Source organism: Dromiciops gliroides, chromosome 4 (assembly GCF_019393635.1).
Source record: "Dromiciops gliroides isolate mDroGli1 chromosome 4, mDroGli1.pri, whole genome shotgun sequence".
NCBI classification, from domain to species: domain Eukaryota; kingdom Metazoa; phylum Chordata; class Mammalia; order Microbiotheria; family Microbiotheriidae; genus Dromiciops; species Dromiciops gliroides.
Genome location: NC_057864.1, coordinates 171,055,543 through 171,077,190, shown reverse-complemented (window position 1 = coordinate 171,077,190; position 21,648 = coordinate 171,055,543). Strand labels below are relative to the sequence as shown.

At 40.5% G+C, this 21,648-nt stretch overlaps 1 protein-coding gene across 1 annotated transcript in view; it reads left to right on the top strand.

The window, feature by feature from the left end:
• LOC122752646 (ankyrin repeat and fibronectin type-III domain-containing protein 1-like) overlaps nt 1-21,648 on the top strand; it is a 173,326-nt gene that overhangs the window by 119,076 nt on the left and 32,602 nt on the right. The window contains exons 8-11 of the mRNA XM_043999522.1: nt 5,238-5,337; nt 5,672-5,804; nt 7,259-7,375; nt 11,991-12,206. Of these exons, the coding sequence (XP_043855457.1) occupies nt 5,238-5,337; nt 5,672-5,804; nt 7,259-7,375; nt 11,991-12,206 (566 nt within the window). The remainder of the gene's footprint in view (nt 1-5,237; nt 5,338-5,671; nt 5,805-7,258; nt 7,376-11,990; nt 12,207-21,648) is intronic.

Sequence of the window (21,648 nt, the reverse complement as noted above, 5' to 3'; positions counted from 1 at the left end):
TTCTCTATACTTGTCCTAAACTACCATTTTTTAAACTTAAAGTTGCTTTCACCCACACATATGTACAGTTCAGAGATTTTGTAAATAAGTCCTTTGCCTCTGTAAATGGAAGTGTCCTTAAATAACTGCTATAGAGAATTCTTTAGAGAAGATTCAGGAACACAATGCAATATGAAGAATTCAGAGAAATGTGGAGTGACTTATAGGATGGGATCCAGGGTAATGATAGCAGAGCAATATATGCAGTGGCTGCAATATACATGAAATCAACAAAACACTGGTCAATTACAATGGCCAATATCAGTGCCATACTACAAAAGTTAAAGAGCACATCCCTTCGTAGTGTTAATAACCAACAATATTTGGTTTTTATGATACTGGTTATTAGCCTGGGGAGGGATATACCTTCTAAGTGAGTTTGTTTGACCATTTGTTGAAGTTTGTTCAGAGCCTAAGTTCACATTTAGTGTTCTTCAATGCTATGTCATCCTATGGACATATATTGAATGTATACACTATGTATACACTAAACACCTGGTAACTTTTTTCATATGAACTATTATCTCATCATGTTTGCCCTATCCTGCATTCATGAAGATGTTTTTTTGTTAACCCAAGTGTAGGACTTGACATTAATGCCTATTCAGTTTTTATTATATCAGATCAGACTCATTATTCTAGCCTATCAAGCTCCCTCTATTCCCTCCTTTTTTTTGGATCCAACATCTATCATTTGTTATCTGCTGTATTAAAACATCAATCACATGGGGTTTGTCTCTTAGTCATTGCCAGCAAGATCCTTGCCAGAGTGTTCCTTAATAGGCTGATTCTTGACCTGGAAGATGGTCATCTACCCAAGAGCCAATATGTTTTCAGAAAGGGCTGAGGAGTGGTCAACCTGGTGTTTATAGCCAAACAACTCCAGGAGAAACGCCAGGAGCAGAGTGGAGATCTGTACATAACATCCGTCAGTCTAACCAAGGCCTCTGATAGTGTCAGTAGTGAGGACTCATGGAAGATTATGGAAAAATTTGGTTGCCCAGAGAAGTTCATCAGTATCCTACATTAGTTCCATGATTGCATGCTCTCATGGGTTCTGGATAAAGGATGATGCTCTTGTGTTTTCCCAGTCACCAGTGAAGTGAAGCAAGACTGTGTGCTTACTTCTATGCTTTTTAGCATGATGTTTTCATCAATGATGTTGGATGCCTTCAACAAGGATGAAAATGCCCTCAAGGTCAGCTACCTCACTGATGGTAAATTATTTAACTTGAAAAAGCCACAAGCCAAGACAAAAATGGAGGGATAGTTGGTGCACAACTCTTTGTTCACAGATTATTGTACAGTCAATACAGCTTCTGAGGCTAAGATGCAACAGAGTATGTATAATTTCTCTGCCACCTGTGCTAATTTTAGCCTGGCAATTAACACCAAGAGAACAAGGGTTCTCCACCAGCCAGTACCACACTCTCCATACATGAAACCGTTGGTTACAGCAAATGGAGAAATAGTGAATGCTATCCACTTATTATATCCACTTACTTTGACAATATACTTTCCAGGGATGCGCACATAGAAAAGCTTAATGCATGCATTGCCAGAGCTAGCTTAGTGTTTAAGAAGCTCCAAAGGAAAGTGTGGGAGAGAAGAGGTATTAGAATTCTTAACAAATTGAAGGTTTACAGAGCTGTTGTGCTGACCTCATTGTTGTATGCCTGTGAAACCTGAACAGTATACCAGAGCCATGCCAGGAAACTGAACTGCTTCCATTTGAATTGTCTTAGGAAGATTCTGAAAATCACATGGCAAAATAAAGGTACTGGACCCTGAGGTTCTTTCTCGAGCTAAACTGCTAAGCATTCAAACTCTCCTAAAGAGAGTACATCTCCAATGGATTGGCCATGTTCAAATGCCAAATGTATGTTTTCCTAAAAGTCTCTTTTACAGAGAACTCTCACAAGGCAAGTGCTCATATAGAGATCAGAAGAAGTGATACAAAGATACTCTCAAAGTCTCTCTGAATAACTTTATGTGCCCCAGACATGGTGAACCACTTTGCAAAGGTGTGGAAGTAGGGGATAGGATGCCATTCATAGGGAAGAATTGGTAGGCCAATTTGGCTGGAACAGAAAGTGTGTGAACCAACACAAATAACTAAATGCAGTTCAAAACACCATTTTGTCTGTCCTTCACCCTTCATACATACCTTAATCACTGGGCAATCTTAGAATGTTCAAGCTGGTGTTTAGACAGCGGTTTAGCAGTGATAGCAGATACTAGCTCCATGAAACATCACCTAAAGTGTCTGATGATCTTAAACCAAGAGCAAACCAACAACAAACCACCACTTTCTTGTTCAACCACTTTTTTGTTTATGTATACCTCCCAGTTAAAGCAGCTGGGTGGCGTAATAGATAGAACACTGGATATGGAGTTTAGAAAACCTAAGTTCAGGGGGCAGCTAGGTGGCGCAGTGGATAAAGCACTGGCCCTGGATTCAGGAGTTCCTGAGTTCAAATCTGGCCTCAGACACTTGACACTTACTAGCTGTGTGACTCTAGGCAAGTCACTTAACCCCCATTGCCCCACAAAAAACAAAACAAAACAAAACAAAACAAAAACCTAAGTTCAAATCCAGCCTCATACATTTACTAGCTGGGTGACCTTGGGCAAATCACTTAAGCTTTGCCTGCCTCGGTTTCCTCGTCTGTAAAATGGGGGTAGAAATAATATCTATTGAGGCAGCTAGGTGGTGCAGTGGATAAAGCACTAGCCCTGGATTCAGGAGGACCTGAGTTCAAATCTAGCCTCAGACACTTGACACTAGCTGTGTGACCCTGAGCAAGTCACTTAACCCCAATTGCCTCAAGAAAGAAAGAAAGAAAGAAAGAAAGAAAGAAAGAAAGAAAGAAAGAAAGAAAGAAAGAAAGAAAGAAAGAAAGAAAGAAAGAAAGAAAGAAAGAAAGAAAGAAAGAAAGAAAGAACTTCTACTTCCAGGAGTTGTTGTGAAGATAATATGAGATAATATTATTAAAGCACTTTGCAAACCTAAAAGTGATAAATAAGTACTAGCTAGTAGTAGTAATAGTAGTCGTAGTATGGAGAGTTTATAGGTCATCTTGTTCACATGTGAAATGAACATCTCAGCTCTTAGATTTGGTGCATTGTACTTCTTCACTAGTGGCCTTGCTGGAACAATGGACTATTGGGTCCTGTCAACATTGTGCTGGGATAGATTTAGCAAGGGATTAGGGAAAGATATTTTACTGGTACAGAGAATTCCTTAATGAAGAAATGCCCTCTACCAATGAAGATAAGTCCCTTTTCTGTAACTTATGATCTTGGAGAGTTGCCTAGAACCCTGAGAGGTAAAATTACTCACCCCGCATCCCACAAGCAGTATATGAAAGAGATGACACTTGAAACCAAGTCTCTTCCAGGCTCTGAGTCTAGCTCCCTATCCACTGCTGATTCATGTATTTAGCAAACTAAAATGAAAATCAGAGATTAACCAAGGGAGGGCTTTTCCAGTTCTGAAAAGGGAAAATTAAAAAATCAGGATACAGATATATGAAGAGGGAGTTTCTCTCTTTCCATACCCCACTTCATGAGTAAATCATTGATCTAAGAAGTATAATGTAAAGTTTTCTAATGGTTTCCTTTGGGGTTATAAAAACTACTCACCTCCAATTTTATTTTTAAAGCCTTTCATTAATGAGATAAACCACTAGCATCTTGAGGTATAAGAGTTTCCTATGGAGAGGGATTTATTCATTTAATAAACATTTATTTGGTGGCTACCATGTGTCAGGCTCTTTCCAAGATGATGGTATTACAAAGACAAAAACAATATAATCCTTCCCTTCACAGTAGAGGCATTCTACTGAGTGGTAAGAAATTATCAAACAGCATATGTACAAATAAATAGAATATATACAAAGTAAATCCAAGGAAATCGGGGCAGCAGGATAGGCCTAGAATAGGGGCCAGGGATTGCAAGACATAGAGGTCAAGATGATAGGTCCATAAGATTCAGAGGTCTAGAGCTAGAAGGAACTTCAAAGGGCATTTAGTTCCACCCTTCCTTGTTTGAATGGGCATTTCCCGAGACCTGGAAAAGACCTTAATTTTAAAAGGTCAAGATCACCTACAGCATCTGGGGCATCTCTACTCATCCTGACTCTTGTCTTCCCATCAGACTCAGGTGACTGGAGAAAAAAAGTGAGGCTGATGACTTTGCACAGTCCTGCCTTACTTAAATCCAATTCACTTGCAAGTCAAGACTGCTGATATCATTAGTCCTCTTCAAGAATGAAGGGTGAACAACAGACAAACCTTTGTTTTATAGAAAACATTAGTCCAGAGAAATTAAGTGCCTTGCCCAATCACAGAGGTAGTAAGTGGTACAGTCAACATTGAAACCCAGTTTCTCTAAGTCCAAATCCAGCATTCTTTCCATTATATTATGTCACATTCTGAGCAAGGGAGACAATGTTTGCAAAGGCATGGAGGTAGGAAAGAATTGCTATGTATGGAGAACACCAAGGAGATCAGTTTGGCTGAACTGTAAAATGTATGAACAGAAGTAATGAGTGGTAAGTCTGGAGGGGTGGGGATGGTGGTGGGGAATAGGTTAGAGTCTTATAGATGACCTTAAATACCAAAAAGAGGACACTAGATTTTACCCTTGAGGCACTAAGAGACATTGATCAGGCAGGTAAATGATATGGTCAGACCTATGCTTTAGGAATAACAATTTGACAGTTGTATGGAGAATGGATTAGAAAGAGAAGAGGCTGGAGTTAGGGAAAATAGCCAATTAGGACATGCTATTATAATAGCCCAGGTGAAAGGGTCCCTACTAGGGTCAACTAAGACCAGAGAAGGGGCAGCTAGGTGGTGCAGTGGATAGAGCACTGGCCCTGGAATCAGGAGGACCTGAGTTCAAATCCCAGCCTCAGACACTTGACACCACTAGCTGTGTGATCCTGGGCAAGTCACTTAGCCCCAATTGCCTCAAACATCCAGGGCCATCTCCAGTTGTCCTGATGTATATCTTGCCAGAAGAGTGGAAAAAAGGGGAAAGAATAATGACAACAACCTCCCCCTGCTCCCACCAAATGACACTGAGAAGCAGGAATAGTGGAGGGAAAATATTTTCTACCTTTAGTGTTATTCTACCCAACTGAAATCCTACTCCAGATTTAGTTTTGTTTATTTCCATTTTTGTGTTTCAGAAAGTTCAAAATTACAGAACGCAGGACGCAAGCAGTCAGTCTCAAGGAGCCTGAAACATCTATTCCATTCCTCAAACAAGTTTGTGAAGACCTTAAAACGGTGCGTTCTAAGTATTACTTCTAGGAAACTCCTTCAGCTGTAATCTTGCCTTCCCAGGAATCCACTGGTTTGGAAGCAGCAAAATGAAACTTTCCACCCTCGGTGCCTCCTCTCACCCCCAAGAGTAGTAAGTTCAATCTTCTCAGTGTTTGGAGAAGATGGTAATTTATCCACTAGTTCTCCCTAGAGCGCTGGAAATATTTAGCAGGAATCATAAGCACAATTTAATTATATCGAATTTGGCCTTTGCAAAAATAGTTTCCCTGATTCGGGATTAAGGGAGGCAGAGAAGACTAAGGATGAAGTTTGATTTTGCTTTTTTCTTTCTTTCTAGGGGACTCTATATAGCTGTTATATTTTATTATAAAGATAATATGTTAGTCACCAATGAAGATCAAATACCAATTGTTGAAATCGATGATTCTCACTCCAGTTCCATTACTCAAGATTTTCTGTGGTTCACAAAGGTATACTGGGGTTTTATTTCATATTTTCACCCAAAAATACATCATTGTCTATGTATCCTGAATTGGGAGGAGGAACGATTTCAGTAAAATCAACCAAAATAAATGTCAGCCATCGTTCTTGGGTTCCACATTTCAGTTTTCCAAGGAGAAGTCAGTCAGTCAGTCAACAAGCATTTATTAAGCACCTTTTGTGTACCAGACACTGTGCTAAGTGTCAGGGATACAAAGAAAGGCAAAGGACATTCCCTGCTCCTAAGGACCTCATGGTCTAACATGAAGACAACTGTGTACAAGCAGGTTGAATATGGGATGAATTGGAGATAAGCAATAGAATAAAAGGCCTGGCATGGGAGGGAGGGGGCCGTGGTGTCAGAAAAGGCTTCTTGGAGAGACTTTTGCTAGAACCTAAAGGAAGCCAAGAGATAGGATACCCAGGTCTTAGCCCCAGCTTTACAACTGACTACCAACATGACCCCTCTCTGGACTTCCACCTTTTCATCAATAAAATGATGTGGTTGAACTACCTGACCTAAGGTTCTTTCACACCATAGGTATGTTGGAGCAGGCTCAGACTGGCTGGTGAGGACTAAATTTTCAGTGTGTGCATTTACAACTTGAAAATCTGCAATACCTACAAATCAGGGTTTATTTTAATGCTTGGGGGCAGGTAGGTGGCACAGTAGATAAAGCACTGGTCCCTGGATTCAGGAGGACCTGAGTTCAAATCCAGCCTCAGACACTCGATACGTATTAGCTGTGTGACCCTGGGCAAGTCACTTAATCCCAATTGCCTCACTAAAAAACATTTTAATGATGGTCTAGAATTAAGAGAGTGATGGAATGTGAATAATGCAAATTAAACCTAAAAGTACATCAAGAATATATTTTTCCAGATAGCAGTTGTTAAATATTTTACCAGCAGGCCCCTGTTTCCAACCATAATATATTCATGTTTCAAGGAAAAGCTACCAAATAATGCCTATGCTTTAAATTTTCAAAACAAGCAAAGTAGAATGCTAGGCCTAGAGATGAAAAGGACCTCAGAGGCATCTAGTCCAATCCCCTCATTTTACAAGTGAAAAAACTGAGACCCAGAAAGGTTGTCTTGTCCCTGGTCATAGCAATAGGAAGTAGCAGAGGTGGGATGCAAACTCAGCTCCCCTATCACCGAATCTAACACTCTTTCCCCTTTACCCCACTACTTGATCATAAGATTGGTAAAAGGTCCAGATGAAATCATGGCTGTCTACACAATGGCTCTGACTGTCTCAACTAGATAGAAATTAAAATTTTGTAGAACACCCAGAACCCATTCTGGGTCAAGTTTAATTTCCCTTTCCACACCTTGATGCAAAACCTGAGCCACTCACTAGCCAAAATAAATAAATAAAATGGGGGTGGGGAGGCTGTTCATTAAAAATGCAAAACAAATGACCCCATGACTTGTTTTGCAGTTATCCTGTATGTGGGAAGATATCCGGTGGTTGCGCCAAACTGTACCACTTTCCGTGTCCTCGTCCACAGCACTGCAGGCCAGGCAGAAGATGCTTGCAGCCACAGCTCAGCTACAGGTAAGGAACTGAGTTTCTATTCTAAATGCCCAAGAAAAAATTTTGTGGGGAGGGCTCCCTCTCAGAAACATTCACAATAAACTCTGCAAGGGGACAGGTGGTTTCCTCCCTTCGTGGTCTCCAAGAAGTATCACTGGTTGTTGCTTATTCAACAGCTATGCGCCTACAAGGACTCTATTTCCTGACAATCAGCCACAGACATATGTGGCTTTGGTCACCTTCAGGGACACAGATACAGTCTCTAAGGATCTGTGAAGAGTCCAGGAAAGTGTCAGGAGAATAGAAAGCCACTAGCATTGTCCCATAGAGTAAAGTGGACTCAATGTAATGATTTAGAAGATAAAGTGTAGACATTCCCAGTGTATTTTTGTGGCCTTTTTCTTTTTCTTTTTTCTCTTTTGCTTCTGCAGGTTTTATCTTTAATCCTGAAATTATTCTTAATCCTCCTTTACCATCAGCCCACACAGATCAGGTCTCAGAGCCCCCCAAGGATACTTGTAGGTTACAGAGCTCTTCCTAGAAATGGTATTGAATTCCAAGCTGGCTGGGGAGACAGAGTATTTGTCTCTGCTATGTTTCCCTTTCGTGGTTTCCTGGTATTATGTGAATTTATGGTTCTGAGCATTCAGTCTTATCCCCTGCTTGGAGTGGGGTCACTGGTCTGTGGGATGCTGCTGTGTTATCCATTGCTGATTGAGATGGAGGTTAGGGGCGTGGGGGGTGGGGTTGTCCATTTAATTGACACAATTGAATGTTTTTAGGTCTTCCTAGAATACTTTCATAGAAAGCCATGGGAAAATATGAAAAAAGAGGGGAGAGGGAGGATGGGGGAAGGAGAGAGAGAGAGAAGACGGGGATGAGAAGGTGAAGTGAATATAATTTGCTTGTCGGCTACCATTAGAAAAGCCGAACAAGATACAAAAGACTGAATCCTATTCTAAGTAAAAGGGAAGAGGGAGGAAGAAACTTCCCTTAGCTCCTGGATCACCATGCCATATTGAAATGATTATGGACTTTTTGTGCACTTCTGGACTTGATTTCCTAGTCTCCGGCTGTCTATCATCAAATGTTCACTCCAGGTCCATCCATTTGTGAGTCTTAGTATACTATCCCCTTTTTTATGAAAATTCAATAGGCCTTTCCTCTATTGAAGGCTTTCTTTAAAAGTGCTTTTTTATTTAAAAGTCTATAGCATCAATCCACTAAAACCCTGATGGGGGTGCTCATTGCTGTACTTCAGAAGTCAGTGTTTGGTATGTTTGCCTTGGGAACCACCTAAAGAGGTCAGATACTTACTGGTTGCCCAGACACTGGGTAAATTCCTCAGTTTCCTCTGTAAAATGAGGGAGTTAATTGGACTCTAAGATCCCTTGCAGCTCTATAGCCATAACCCTATGACTCAGATCTACCAAAAAGGACCTTATTATGAAGTATATTCTTGTAGCAAGCTATTGGACTATGTCAAGTCCAATGATAGCATGACAGAGAGGTCATAGTGTCTGCATTTTCAGCCACTTAATTAAGGAAAATTCTCCCAATGAGACATACCAAGTCCTAAAAGGATGTTTGATGCAGTATTTTCCATCCAGATTAGTCTCCTTCATTCCCATCCATCTAATGGGTTCACCATCAGCTCTCTGCTTCCTCATGTCCTATTTCTGAGCACAACCAAAAAATAGCCATTGACCCTCCCTAACACAGTCTCCTGTCAGAAATCTGAGACTGTCTAATCTGGCACTTCTCTTAAAAATGTAATCCTAATTCTTTGACCTTTGCTAATAGGACCCATTACCCAAACTTTTCATCATTTTGTCTGCTTTCCTCCAGAACCAGTAATGTAAAATCTCTGGAAATGTCAAAGCCATGAAAAAAAACCGAAAAAAAAAAGTCTGTTGTATTATCCCCAACCCCACCCTGGCTGAAAGGAATGAAGGAAGTTTGGGCAAAAACTGAAGTGCCATTCAATATACTTTTAAAGCACATATCTAAAGTAACTTGGTTAATTTAGACACATGAAAAGGCATTAGCCAAAGCTTGGTTTGCTTGTAGAATCACCCTATTTGGTATATTATCAAATATTCGGCCAATAATTATAAATGTGTTTCTTTGACAGAATTTATTGATGTTCTTACTTTTTGTTATTAAAAAGTTGAACTTTGGGGAAACTGACTTCTCTCCATTTTTTTGCCAGCTTATAAAAGCAGGCAAAAAGATGATACCTGAAGAGATCAGCAATGTTTCAATAAATCCAATCCCAAGGTCCTTTGAGGCCCTGTCAAAAGCATAGAAGGGCATCTGCCAATTTTTATATCAAAAGTTAACAAGAGGAAGGTAATGAGCAAAGATAGCAGGGCCCACTGGAGGATCATAAGTATCTTACTCCGGCCCTGGAGAGTTGTCCTCTGCTGCCTGTCCTTGGTGTCCTCTTTGCAGAAGTTTGGAGCTAGAAAGGACCATAGAGATCACCTAATGCAAGTCTTCTCCTTTTGCTGATGGAGAATCTAAGGTTCAGGAAATGTCAAATAGGTAGTAAGTGGCAGACTCAACTCCAGTTCCTCCCATTTCAGATCCAGTTCTTTACTCTCCACTACAAAAGGACTGTTCTTATATTGGGAGAAGGGAACAAATATTTACATAACATCTACTGCTTAGCACAGTGCCAGGCACTTTACAAATAGTCTCTCCTTAGATTCTTACAACAGTCCTGCAAGGTTAGTGTTGCTATGAACCCCATTTTACAGTAGAGGAAACTGAGGCAAACAGAGATTAAGGGGTTTGCTGAGAGTCTCACAGCTAGGAGGTATCTGAGGCCAGATTTGATACCAGGTTCTCCTGACTCCAGGACCAGCATTCTATCCACTGTACCACGTAGCTGCCTCAACAGAGGTACTACCACAGAAAACTTGAAATTGTCCTCATTTAAGTTTTCTATCGAATAGTTGTTTTTTTTAAATCATTCTATGGTAGTCAAGGGCTGTCACAATACATAAACAACTTAACTTTAACATAATTCTTTTTTTAAAAAAAAAGAATTTCCTTAATTCAAACCTTTTCCATTTTCCTTGGGGAAATTCTATCTTCTAAAAATAAATCTTTGTCTGAGTTCTCATATCTCTGCTGTTTATTTCCTCTAACTTCTCCATATCACCTCAAATACAACTCCACCCTCTGATAAGGAGTGATACTGAGTCTATAGCAGGAAGGTGACCTCACAATATCTGAAAATTATACTTATTTTTCAAGTCCTAATTCAGAGCTATTAGCCAGCTTACATAATTCTTAAGTCTCAATTCCTGTTTAACTTGTGGGTCCACTGTGATGTCCAGATTTTTTTTTCCTTACCAGGGGATAATGATGATGGTGGTGATAACTACATTATTATTATGTAGCACTTTAAATTTTATGAAACACTTTACATTTTATCTCTACAATGCAATAAGATAGATCTTATTGTTATTCCCATTTTACAGATGAGGAAACTGAGTCAGATAGATTAAGTGACTTGCCCATGGTCCCACAGTCAAATCAAGTCAACAAGCATTTATTATGTACTTTCCGTGTGTTATACATTATACCATGGGAATATTGGGGATATAAATACAGAGCTATCAGATGGCATTTGTTCTTGCATCCTACACTGGTTCCAGGATCCCCTGGGACCTCTCTGTCCATGTGCTTCCTGCCCTGATGCCTCATCTTACTCTTGAGAGAGCTCAAATGCTCTGCATGCAGGCACTTTTCTGGCTAGACCCATGCCCAGGATCCAAAGACCTCTCTCTCTGTCTGTCTCCTTAAGCCACTGTGGGCTAAGAAAATGACTCCTCATGACTTTTTCTTGCCTCTCCTGATCAGAATTTGGTCTGATGCATCTTCTAGATCTTTGTGGAGGAGGACTGATTAGGAGGTAGGCTTTACTGCTTCCAGTCAACTCCTCCATCATTTGAACTTGGACTTTCTCAATGCATTGGTTAGTTTTGCCAAACTGCTTTTTTTCCCCCTGTTCTTCATTTTCTGTTGTAAATGATGGCTTTTAGGGTTGGCGGAAGGAGGTAGAATGAATATACTTGGAAGTGTAGGTTATGCAAACAAAAGATATTAATAAAATTTATTTGGAAAAAAAGGAATATCATATAAAGGGAACAGCAAATAATCCAGATCACTCTGAAAGGACATCTTGGGAGCCACATTGTGAAAGGTTTTATATGCCAAAGGAGGAGTTAATATTTATTCCAGAGGTAATAGGACACTACTGAGGTTTATTGAACAAAGAGATTGACATAGTCAGACCTTTGCTATGTGAACATCAATCTAGAAGCTCTGTAGAGAAAGGATTGAAAAGGGAAGAGCCTGGTGGTGGGGAGAGATTAACAAGTATTGAGTTGGAAGTTTTAATTGTAATTTGTGTGCCTCTTGGTATACTGTGTACAGCCAGATGGTGAAGCTGGTCCGTGAGGTCTTCTATCAAGTAGGTTTTGATGATGCCATCTATCTTAGTGTTAAATCTACATCAGCAGCTTCTGAGAATTATTAAAGAATAACCCTGTGTCTTTCATGACAATAAAGATTTTTCTCTTTGCAATTTCACCTAAGCTTTCAATAACACATTCATTTCTAGAATTTACTTGGAACCCACAACTTGGGAAGAGTTTACTATGAGCCCATTAAGGATCGGCATGGAAACATCGTCATAGTCACAATAAGAGAGGTGGAAACACTCTATTCGTTTTTCAATGGTAAATGGATGCAGATATCAAAGCTACAGAGCCAGAGAAAATCACTGTCAACTCCAGAGGAGCCAACAGCCCTAGACATCTTAGTCATCACCATCCAGGTAGTGGGTTTTTCTGTTTACCTGTATGTGTGTAATTTCAAACACCCTTAAACAAAGATAAAAATAACAGATCATGTTTGTATTACACCAGAATTAGAAAGCACTTCTGCACCCTTTGTACCGTTTGGTCCTTATGACAGATATTATTACCCCCATTTTACAGATGGGGAAACCAAAAAGGGCAAGTGATTTGCCCAAGATCACATAGCCAGTGAACATTGGAGGTAGGATTTGAACCCACTTGTGTTCTGACTCCAAGTACCAAATTATGTATAATAAGTCTCCAAACTAGGAGACATAGTGTGACCTCAAGAATCGTGTGGTCAAGCAAATGGAGCATGAAAAAATAAGCCACACTTCACCATCCCAGTAATGATCTGTTATGAGGCTTTCTCCAGTACAACCTAATCTACCCTTATCTCCCAATGCTCCCCAACTTTGCTCTCTTTACCATACAAACTTCCAACCTCAGAGGACATCTGAATCATATTAGTTCATTAGGGCAGTTATCATTTACCTCCTATCCAGGCACTCACAAAAAGTAGTGGGGCAGGTATCATTGAGAAAATTCCCCACATGCAACACTCCCACCTCCCATCCCCTGGATTACTTTATAGTTACAGTAGGCATTCTTCAGAGGATAGACTCTACCAAAGAAGTGATCAGTGAATAAGAATCAGACCTCTCACTTTTTTGTTTTGTTTGAGACAGAACAATCAACACAGAATAAACGGGCATGTATAGTTTGTGATCTTCATCACATAAGCATTTACCCCAAACCTATCCCTTTTCCAATTTTCCTTATTATTTAAAGGGTATCCTTCAGTCACTCAGGTTCACACCCTTAGTGTCATCCTCCATTCATTATTTTTTCTCAACATGTGCATCCAATCAATTAACAATTCTCGTCATTCCTTCTACAGCCTCTCTCCCATACATCCCCTTCTCTTACACTCATACAACTACCATCCTAGTTCAGACTCTTATTACATCTCACCTAGATGATTTCAAAGGGTTTACAATTGGTCTCCTACCTCAGGGCAATCCATCCTCCACTTTGAAGCCAAAGTGATTTTCATGAAGTTCAAATCTGGCCATATCATTCCCCTATTCATTAAATTCTAGTGGTTCCCTACTGACTCTAGGATCAAATATAATTTTCTTTATCTCATGCTTTAAAAAAAATTTATATTTTTGTATAAATATTTATCATAGCAGCATGTGACTATGATATATAAATAAACATAAACATATTAGATGTTGGTTGTTCATCCTTGGTGCTTGAAGAGGACCACAATAGCATTTATTATGTCAGGGTCAAGGGACAGTGTGTCTGACTGTGGCTGATCAGACCAATAGGAGCTCAGAAGGCTCTACCACAGGTCAGGGCATAATCAGAATTGTTTAGAGACCACTAAACTGTATCACAAGCTTTAGTAAGTAAATACCAAGTCATTTTAGTAAGTAATAGTGGAATAAGTCAGGGTGGGAGGTGCGGGAAGACACAAGCAAGGACAGAAAACCTGCAGCCAGAATCTTATAAGGCTCAGCAGAATCTTCATTTATAGATAAAGATAATAACAAAAACAATAATAACTAGAATTTATAGGGTACTTTAGGGTTTGCTTACAAAGTACTTTATACTTATTTCATCTGATCCTCACAAAAACCTCATAAAGTAAGCACTATTATTATTTCTCATTTTGCAAATGAAGAAACTGAGGCAGGAAAGTGAAGTGATTTTTACCTAGGCTCACACAGATAGTGTCTGAGGCATAATTTGAATTCAGGTCTTCCTAACTCCAAATCTAGGATTCCATCTACCATGTCAACTAACTTCTTCCCCATATCCCAAAGTAAAGAGAATTGATGCTGTCCACATCTCTAACTGACCTTTGTGAAGTAATAGACATTGTGCAAAGGCAATAACTTGGTCCCAGCTCCTCTCCTGTCCCCTAGGAGGTCATATTCTAAGACACAAAAATGGAGACAGATAAATGGGTGATGACAATAAAACAGAACCAGAATAGTCTTAGAGACTTCAGTTGAGGAAGAACATTGTTATGCTGAACAGTATCCAGAGTAAAGAAGCCAGAATGGGAAGGCCATGTGAGGGATTAGGTAAAGGAATTAGGGGTGTTGGGGGACACATGGAAACTTTGTTCAAGTACTTGAAGGACTGGTCAAAAGTTGATCAGGCTTGTTCTCCTTGGCAAAAACTAGGGGCAATATATGAAAGTTGCTAAAGTGCAAATTTAGACTTTATGGGGGCAGCTAGGTGGCACAGTGGATAGAGAACTGGCCCTGGATTCAGGAGGACCTGAGTTCAAATTTGACCTCAGACACATGACACTAACTAGCTGTGTGACCCTGGGAAAGTCACTTAACCCTCATTGCCCTGAAAAAAAATATCTTAGACTTTATGGGAAGGAAAAATAGCCAAACAATGAGTTATCCAGTAGTGGAATGGGCTGCTATAGGTTGGAGACAGAGGAGTGGGGAGGTCACCGCTTAGTTCCCCTTCTTTAGAGAACGGAGATCTTTGAGCAGACTCTGGATGATCAGTCATCAGGTAGGTTGTAGAAAGAGTTTCACTTCAGGTACAGGATATCCCCATTTGCTGCTGAGATCCTCTCTGACACTAGGATGCTGTGACTCTAAAATTGTAACTAGGTAATGACAGCATGTGTAAGTCAAAAGTAAAGGCATTGGTGGGAGGGAGTGAATACAAGTTAAGGGCTTTTGCTTAGAGCTAAGGCTACAAAGAAGAAATAAGGCACAGTTAGCCAACTGACTTTTTCTTGAGGCATTCGGGGTTAAGCGACTTGCTCAGGATCACATAGCTAGGAAGTATCTGAGGCCAAGTTAGTCAGTTGATTAGCCAATAAAGCATTTATTAAACATCTAACCTCAAAAGCATTGTATTCATGTCAGTTATAATTATTACTCAGTATATATGTTGACACCCTTGTTTTGCCCTCGTGTAAAAAACAAAATAAACAAATTTTTATGAAGCATTTATTAAACATCTAATATGTGCCCAGTACTGTACTAATGCAGTGGGCCTAGAAAAAACAAGCAAAAAGAAACATACTCTCTGCTCTCAAGGAATTTACATTCTAACAACGGAAGGCAACTCTTAAAAGGGATCTGAAAAACAAGGGGAAAATCAGGAAAGTTAAAATGAGAGCCAGGAGAGGAACCAAGGATGGTTGGCCCAAAGCCCTTCCTCAGAATGAAGATGCTAGGAGAAACTCACTAATAGGGGAAGGTGACCACAAGGGTGGAAGACATTTCTGATTTCCAGCAGTGTTCTGATCTAAAACTGACATTTGCTAACCTGTTTCAATTTGCTGATGAGATGTTTGGGGGGCATGAGAGATAGAAGGGGTACCCTCAGTAGGGGTATGTGCTATGAAAGGTTCTTCCTGTAGTGAAAAGCTTTTTGCATCATCATCCAGAGTTTCTCACTCCATTCCCAGTTTTTCTCTATTCCTTCATTTTTTTTTAATTTAATTTTTTTTTTAGTGAGGCAATTGGGGTTAAGTGACTTGCCCAGGGTCACACAGCTAGTAAGTGTTAAGTGTCTGAGGCCGGATTTGAACTCAGGTACTCCTGACTCCAGGGCCGGTGCTCTATCCACTGCGCCACCTAGCTGCCCCCCTCCATTCCTTCATAACCAGTAATACACATCAATGCAAATTGGAGATGCTGTAATAGGCTAGGGCCAGAAGCAGGTTTGGGTTTTGATTGTGTTTTCTTTTAATCTTGTGTGAAGTTTTAAGGGAAACATAATCAATCAATCAATCAATAAGTATTTATTAAGCACTAACTGTATGTCAGGCACTCTGGTAAGCTCTAAGGATACAAAGAAAGGATATTTTTAAAAAACCAGTCTCTGCCTTCAAGGACCTTTTAGTCTAATGGAGAATACACACATACATATGTAAATGTATACACACACACACACACATATATGCACACATGCATATAAATATATATAATATATATTATATATGTATCTTCTATTTTACATATAGAGTATAAAGAGTACATAATGTAGTGGCAGGAGGGAGGAAGAAAAAGGGGGAAAAGGAAGGAAGGGAGAGACAGAGAGTATATATATAGAATAGAGAGAGTATATGTATATATAGGGAGTGAAGGGGGAAAGAGAGAGAAAAGTGAGAAAGGAGAGAGAAAGAAAGAGGGGGAAGGGGAAGAGAGAGAGAGAGAAGAAAGAAGAGAGAGAGGAGAGAGACGGAGACAGAGACAAAATGGAAAAGGCCTTCTGCATAAAGTGGAGGTTCAGGTGAATCTGGAAGGAAGCAAGGATTCCAAGAGGTGAAGATGAGGATAGATAGCATTCCAGGAACAGAGGGCAGCCAAGGCAAAGATGTAGAGACAAGAGGTGACACTTTGTACATGAGAAACAGCAAATAGGCTGGTAGAGCTGAATTGTAGAGGGAGGAGAGGTGAGGGGAGGAAAGAGTCAGAAAACCATAAAAGACTCAAATCTTTAACCTTGGTCCCATTAGCACCACTGGGTCTGCTCTGACCAATCAAGCAATCTGGCTCACTAATCTACTTAATCCCTAGCCAAAGGGTTGCCCAGTATGAGTGCATGTTTCAGTTTTTTGTTTTGTCCTGAGCCCTGACAAGCCGTAGTGTGGGCCAGGAAGACTAATTGGGGAAAAAACCCAAAGCCTCTAGATTAGATTTTATAGGATTCTGATTCATATGAAATTGATAAAGACGGCAGAGGAAAATCCCACTAGCTCGTTCGCAGATTTCTTTTTCATCATTTATAAACACATGCTCAAGGAAACATTTAAAAAATCATAATCAATTGAGCTTTTACGGGGTGACTAATACACTAATCCTCAAAGGCATAAACTGAGGTCTGGGCTACCTTGGGTTTTCAGTATTGCTCCCAGAAATACCATTCAGGTCCCAGCATGATATAATACCTGGTTTCTGCTAGACTTATTCCATTAAAAATGTGTTACAGGTGCAGAGAAATTCCAATCTGGGCAAAGGTTGTTAGAGAAGGAGACCAAAAATAGAGGCGGGATCAAGTTTCCACCCAGATCCAAGTGGAAAATTTACCCCTGCTGACTGGCACATTCCTGCCTGATGTCGTTTGCTCTCTTCCCCTCTGAACCCTCCCCCCATTTTGCCCCACCCCTTTACAGGTCATTTTCTTGGGGTATAGAACCACTGGGGCAGGTTTCCAGGCAAGTGTCGGCACTCCTGGAAGTGAGGTACTCATTATGTGGCAAAGGGCCCAGCCAAGGCTCAGATGTCAGCATGAAGCTGGAGATAAGGCCTAGTGACTTCCAAGGTCCCAGACAGGCTGGACGGTCCCCACAGTGCCTAACATGACTAGTATAAACTGTGCCATTTGCCCCCACCCACCCACCCTAACATACACACAGCCAGAACACTCCCAGGCAGCCCTTGGCTGCTTGCTGAGTTTTCCTGTTGAAAATGTCACCAATTGTGGGTTCCATGATGGAATAGTCCAATTCATGTACTACAATCTTCAATGGAATTGTTGCCATGCTGTAGTAGTTAGTTTCACGTGTACACTTCTGAGTTTCAGTTTCCTCATCTGTAAAATAAGAATAACACCTGAACCATTCTCCTCCAGGTTTTGTTGTGGTGGAAATTCCAAATCTTTTTCTCCCCCTCGCATACCCTATCCTTCATCCCCTCACCCTCCAGCTCCATCCCAATTGACTTGACTCACTGTGTCCCATTGCTGGGCAAGTTGATCTGTTAACCTAATAAGTCAGTCCAATGTGCAAATATTTTTTATTTCCTCCCAGAAAGATTTCTTCCTCTGGTAGTTCTGCCTTGATCCAAAGAAATGGCGTCAGTGATAGGAATTTCAGACAGTAGGCTAGGTCAGCTCGAGATATCAGCAAAAAGAACTGAGGGAAATGATAGGATCATAGATTTAGATTAGATTAGAGGAAGATGCGTTTTTCAGTGACCTTCCTATTGCATGACATCACATAAGCAACTATATAATGCACATTTTGTAGGACAGCACTCCTTAAAAATGATAATAGTTTACATGTTTATAGTATGATGCCAACTTGATGCCTTATAACAGTCACTAGATTTAGGAACATAAGAATCCTGGTCACGGATCCATCCCATACTGGCTGTGTTACCCTAAGTAAGTCCCAGCATTCTGTGCATCTTATTTTGCTTACCTTTTAAATGGGGGTGGTGTCTGCTTTATGGGGTTATTGTAAGGATCAATGGAAAGAAACTCTAGGAAAGTATTTTGCAAACTCTAAAATCCTACATGAATATCTAATTTTAGTGTGCCTACAATAATAGCTGGTCATGACTTAATACTTGAACATTGGCAAAGCAATTGGCATATGACAACCCATTTGATTCTCATAACAACCCTGTGAAGTAGGTGCTAGTATTATTTTCATTTTATATGAGAAAATTGAGACTTGACCAGGGTGCCATGCAGTGCCTAAAGCAGGATTTGAACTCCATCCTGACCCCAAGTTCAATGATCTATCTACTATGCCATGTCATCTTGCAGAGCACTAATAAGATTGCTTACTGGCCCTTAATTGGTGGTGTTCAGTCAGTTTTCAGTTGTGTCTGACTCTTCATGACCCCATTTGGAGTTTTCTTGGCAGAGACAGTAGAGTGGTTTGCCATTTCCTTCCCCAGTTCATTTTAGAGATGAGGAAACTGAGGCAAACAAGATTAAGTGACTCACCCAGGATCATACAGCTATTAAGTATCTGAAATTGGATTTGAACTCAAGTCTTCCTGACTCCAGTCCCAGTGCTTTATCCACTGTACCACCTAGCTGCCCATAAATACTCATACTGAACATTTAACAACCAGCTCCCATTAGATCTGACTTCAGGACAGCCCTGGTTAAATGACTTGTCCAGGATCACATAGCTACTAAGGATACCAGTCAGGATTTGAAAGGTCTTCTTAAGTCCAAGCACATGAATTGCACTGTCTCCATGCCTCTTAAGGACAGAATAAAAATGGCAAATTGGTAGTTGAAACCCCAAATTAATAAGGAGCTAGCAAGAGACTTTGATGAATTGAAGCCATCTGACTCAGATAAACTACATCTTCTGGTACCGAAAGAACTGTCATATGTGGCTGCTGGGCTAATTTCAAGCATTTCTGATAGATCATCAAAAATGGGAGAAGTGCCCCCATATTACATTGACAAATTGCCTAGATGACACAGTGGATGGAGTCTATGCCTTCAAGTCAGAAAGACCCAAGTTCAAATCCTGATTTAGGCACTCCCTAAGTAATCCTGAGTAAATCATTTAATTTATTTTAGTGAAACTTTCCCAATTTGTAAAATGAAAATAATAAAGCTTATCTCTTAAGGCTGTTATGAAGATAAATATTAATTATTATTATTGGGGCAGCTCAGTAACTCAGTGGATAAAGCACCAGCTCTGGATTCAGGAGTATCTGAGTTCAAATCCATCCTCAGACACTTGACATTTACTAGCTGTGTGCCCCTGGGCAAGTCACTTAACCCTCATTGCCCTGCAATAAACAAACAGACAAATAAATAAATAAATATTATTGTTCTTTAATGGGTCCCATCTTTCCAATTGACTGTGAGCTGTCTCTCCAGTGACAGACTCTTTTTAAATTTAGTTTATGTAACCTTCCTCCTGTGGCTCACCCCTGCCTCTCGCATGGAGCTCTGTGCACAATGGTTATTGAATACCTGATTGATGGATACAGACTGACTGCAAGGAGAAATCTCCTTGATGATAAACACCACTTTTGCCACAGATAACTCACAGAATCAGACTCTTAGAGTAGAAAAAGATGGACCACATAGGTCGTCTAGTCCAACTTGGCTATGAATCCTCTCTTCAATATACCAAATCAGTAATCATAGAACCTCTACTCAAGAAGAGACTTACCATGCCCTTGGTCACCACATAAGCACTTAGGAAATTTTTTCCTACCACATATGATTTCATTGGAATGCCAAGAAACAACTGAAATTTGCCTTCTCCTCCTGCTTCTTCCCCCAAGGTGAAACAGAACAAGTCTAACCTCTTTTTAATTATCTTTTACCCAGGGGCAGCTAGATGGCGCAGTGGATAGAGCACCGGCCCTGGATTCAGGAGTACCTGAGTTCAAGTCCAGCCTCAGACACTTAACACTTACTAGCTGTGTGACCCCGGGCAAGTCACTTAACCCCAATTGCCTCACTAAAAAAAAAAAAAAAAAAATTATCTTTTACCCAAGACCCTCTCTGCTTCCAAATTGTCCTAGTACTACCAAGTATACTACCATCTTCCAAGTCACCCAGGCTTGCAACCTGTGTATTATCCCATGTATCCAATCTGTTGCTAAGTCTTGTGGTTTCTACCTTCTCAGCATCTCTTTTATATACCCCTTCCTCTCCTCTCACAGTGCCACCACTCTGGTGCAGGCCTGTATCCCCTCACTCATGGACCATAGCAATAGCCTGGTGGGTCTCCCTGCCTCAAGTCTCTCCCCACTTAAGTCCTTCCTCTACTCAGATGTCAATGATCTTCCTAAAGTACAAGTCTGACTGTGTCACATTCCTACTCAATCAGCTCCAGTGGTTCCCTATTGCCTGAAGGATCAAACACGAAATCTTGTTTGACTTTGAAAGCCTTCACAACCTGACCCTTTTCATCTTTCCACTCTCCTTATCCTTAACCACCTCCATGTATTCCTTGATTCTGGCCCACTGGCCTTCTTCCTGCTCCTCACATAACACATTCCATCTTCCAACTCCATAACCTTTCACTGGCTATCCTTCCCTATGCCTGGAATGATCTTCCTCACTTCCACCCCCTGGCTTCCCTGGGTTCTTTCAAGACTCACCTCAAATTCCAACCTCTGGAAAAAGCCTTTCTTGATCTCCCTTCTCCACACACCTCCTCCGGTTACTTCCCTAGGCAATCACCTTCCATTTACCCTATATATATTTTGTATGGACCTGCTTGTTTCCATGTTGTAATTAGAATGTAAACACCTTGAGGGCAGGGTGTGGGGGATTTTTGCCCTTTTTTTGTTTCCCCAGAATTTAGTACAATGCCCAGCACACAGGAAGTACTTAATAAACACTTGCTGGTTGTCATTCTGTCTCTTTCACATGACATTCCCTGAAAAAAAAGACTTGTTTCTTGACTCAACATCCCAGGTCCCCTAGAGGAATCTCGTACAGCATGATTTCTTCACCATCCTTTTCATTTTTCCTGATTGTTCTCCAGCTTATTAATGTCTTTCCTAAAATATGGTGCCCAGAACTAAACACAGTATTCCCAATATGGACTGACAAGGGCAAAGATGGGTAAAATTCCCACATAACTCTTTCAGGGCACTATGACTTTCATTAAAGCCTAGTATTTCATTTGGTTTTGGTTTTTGTCTG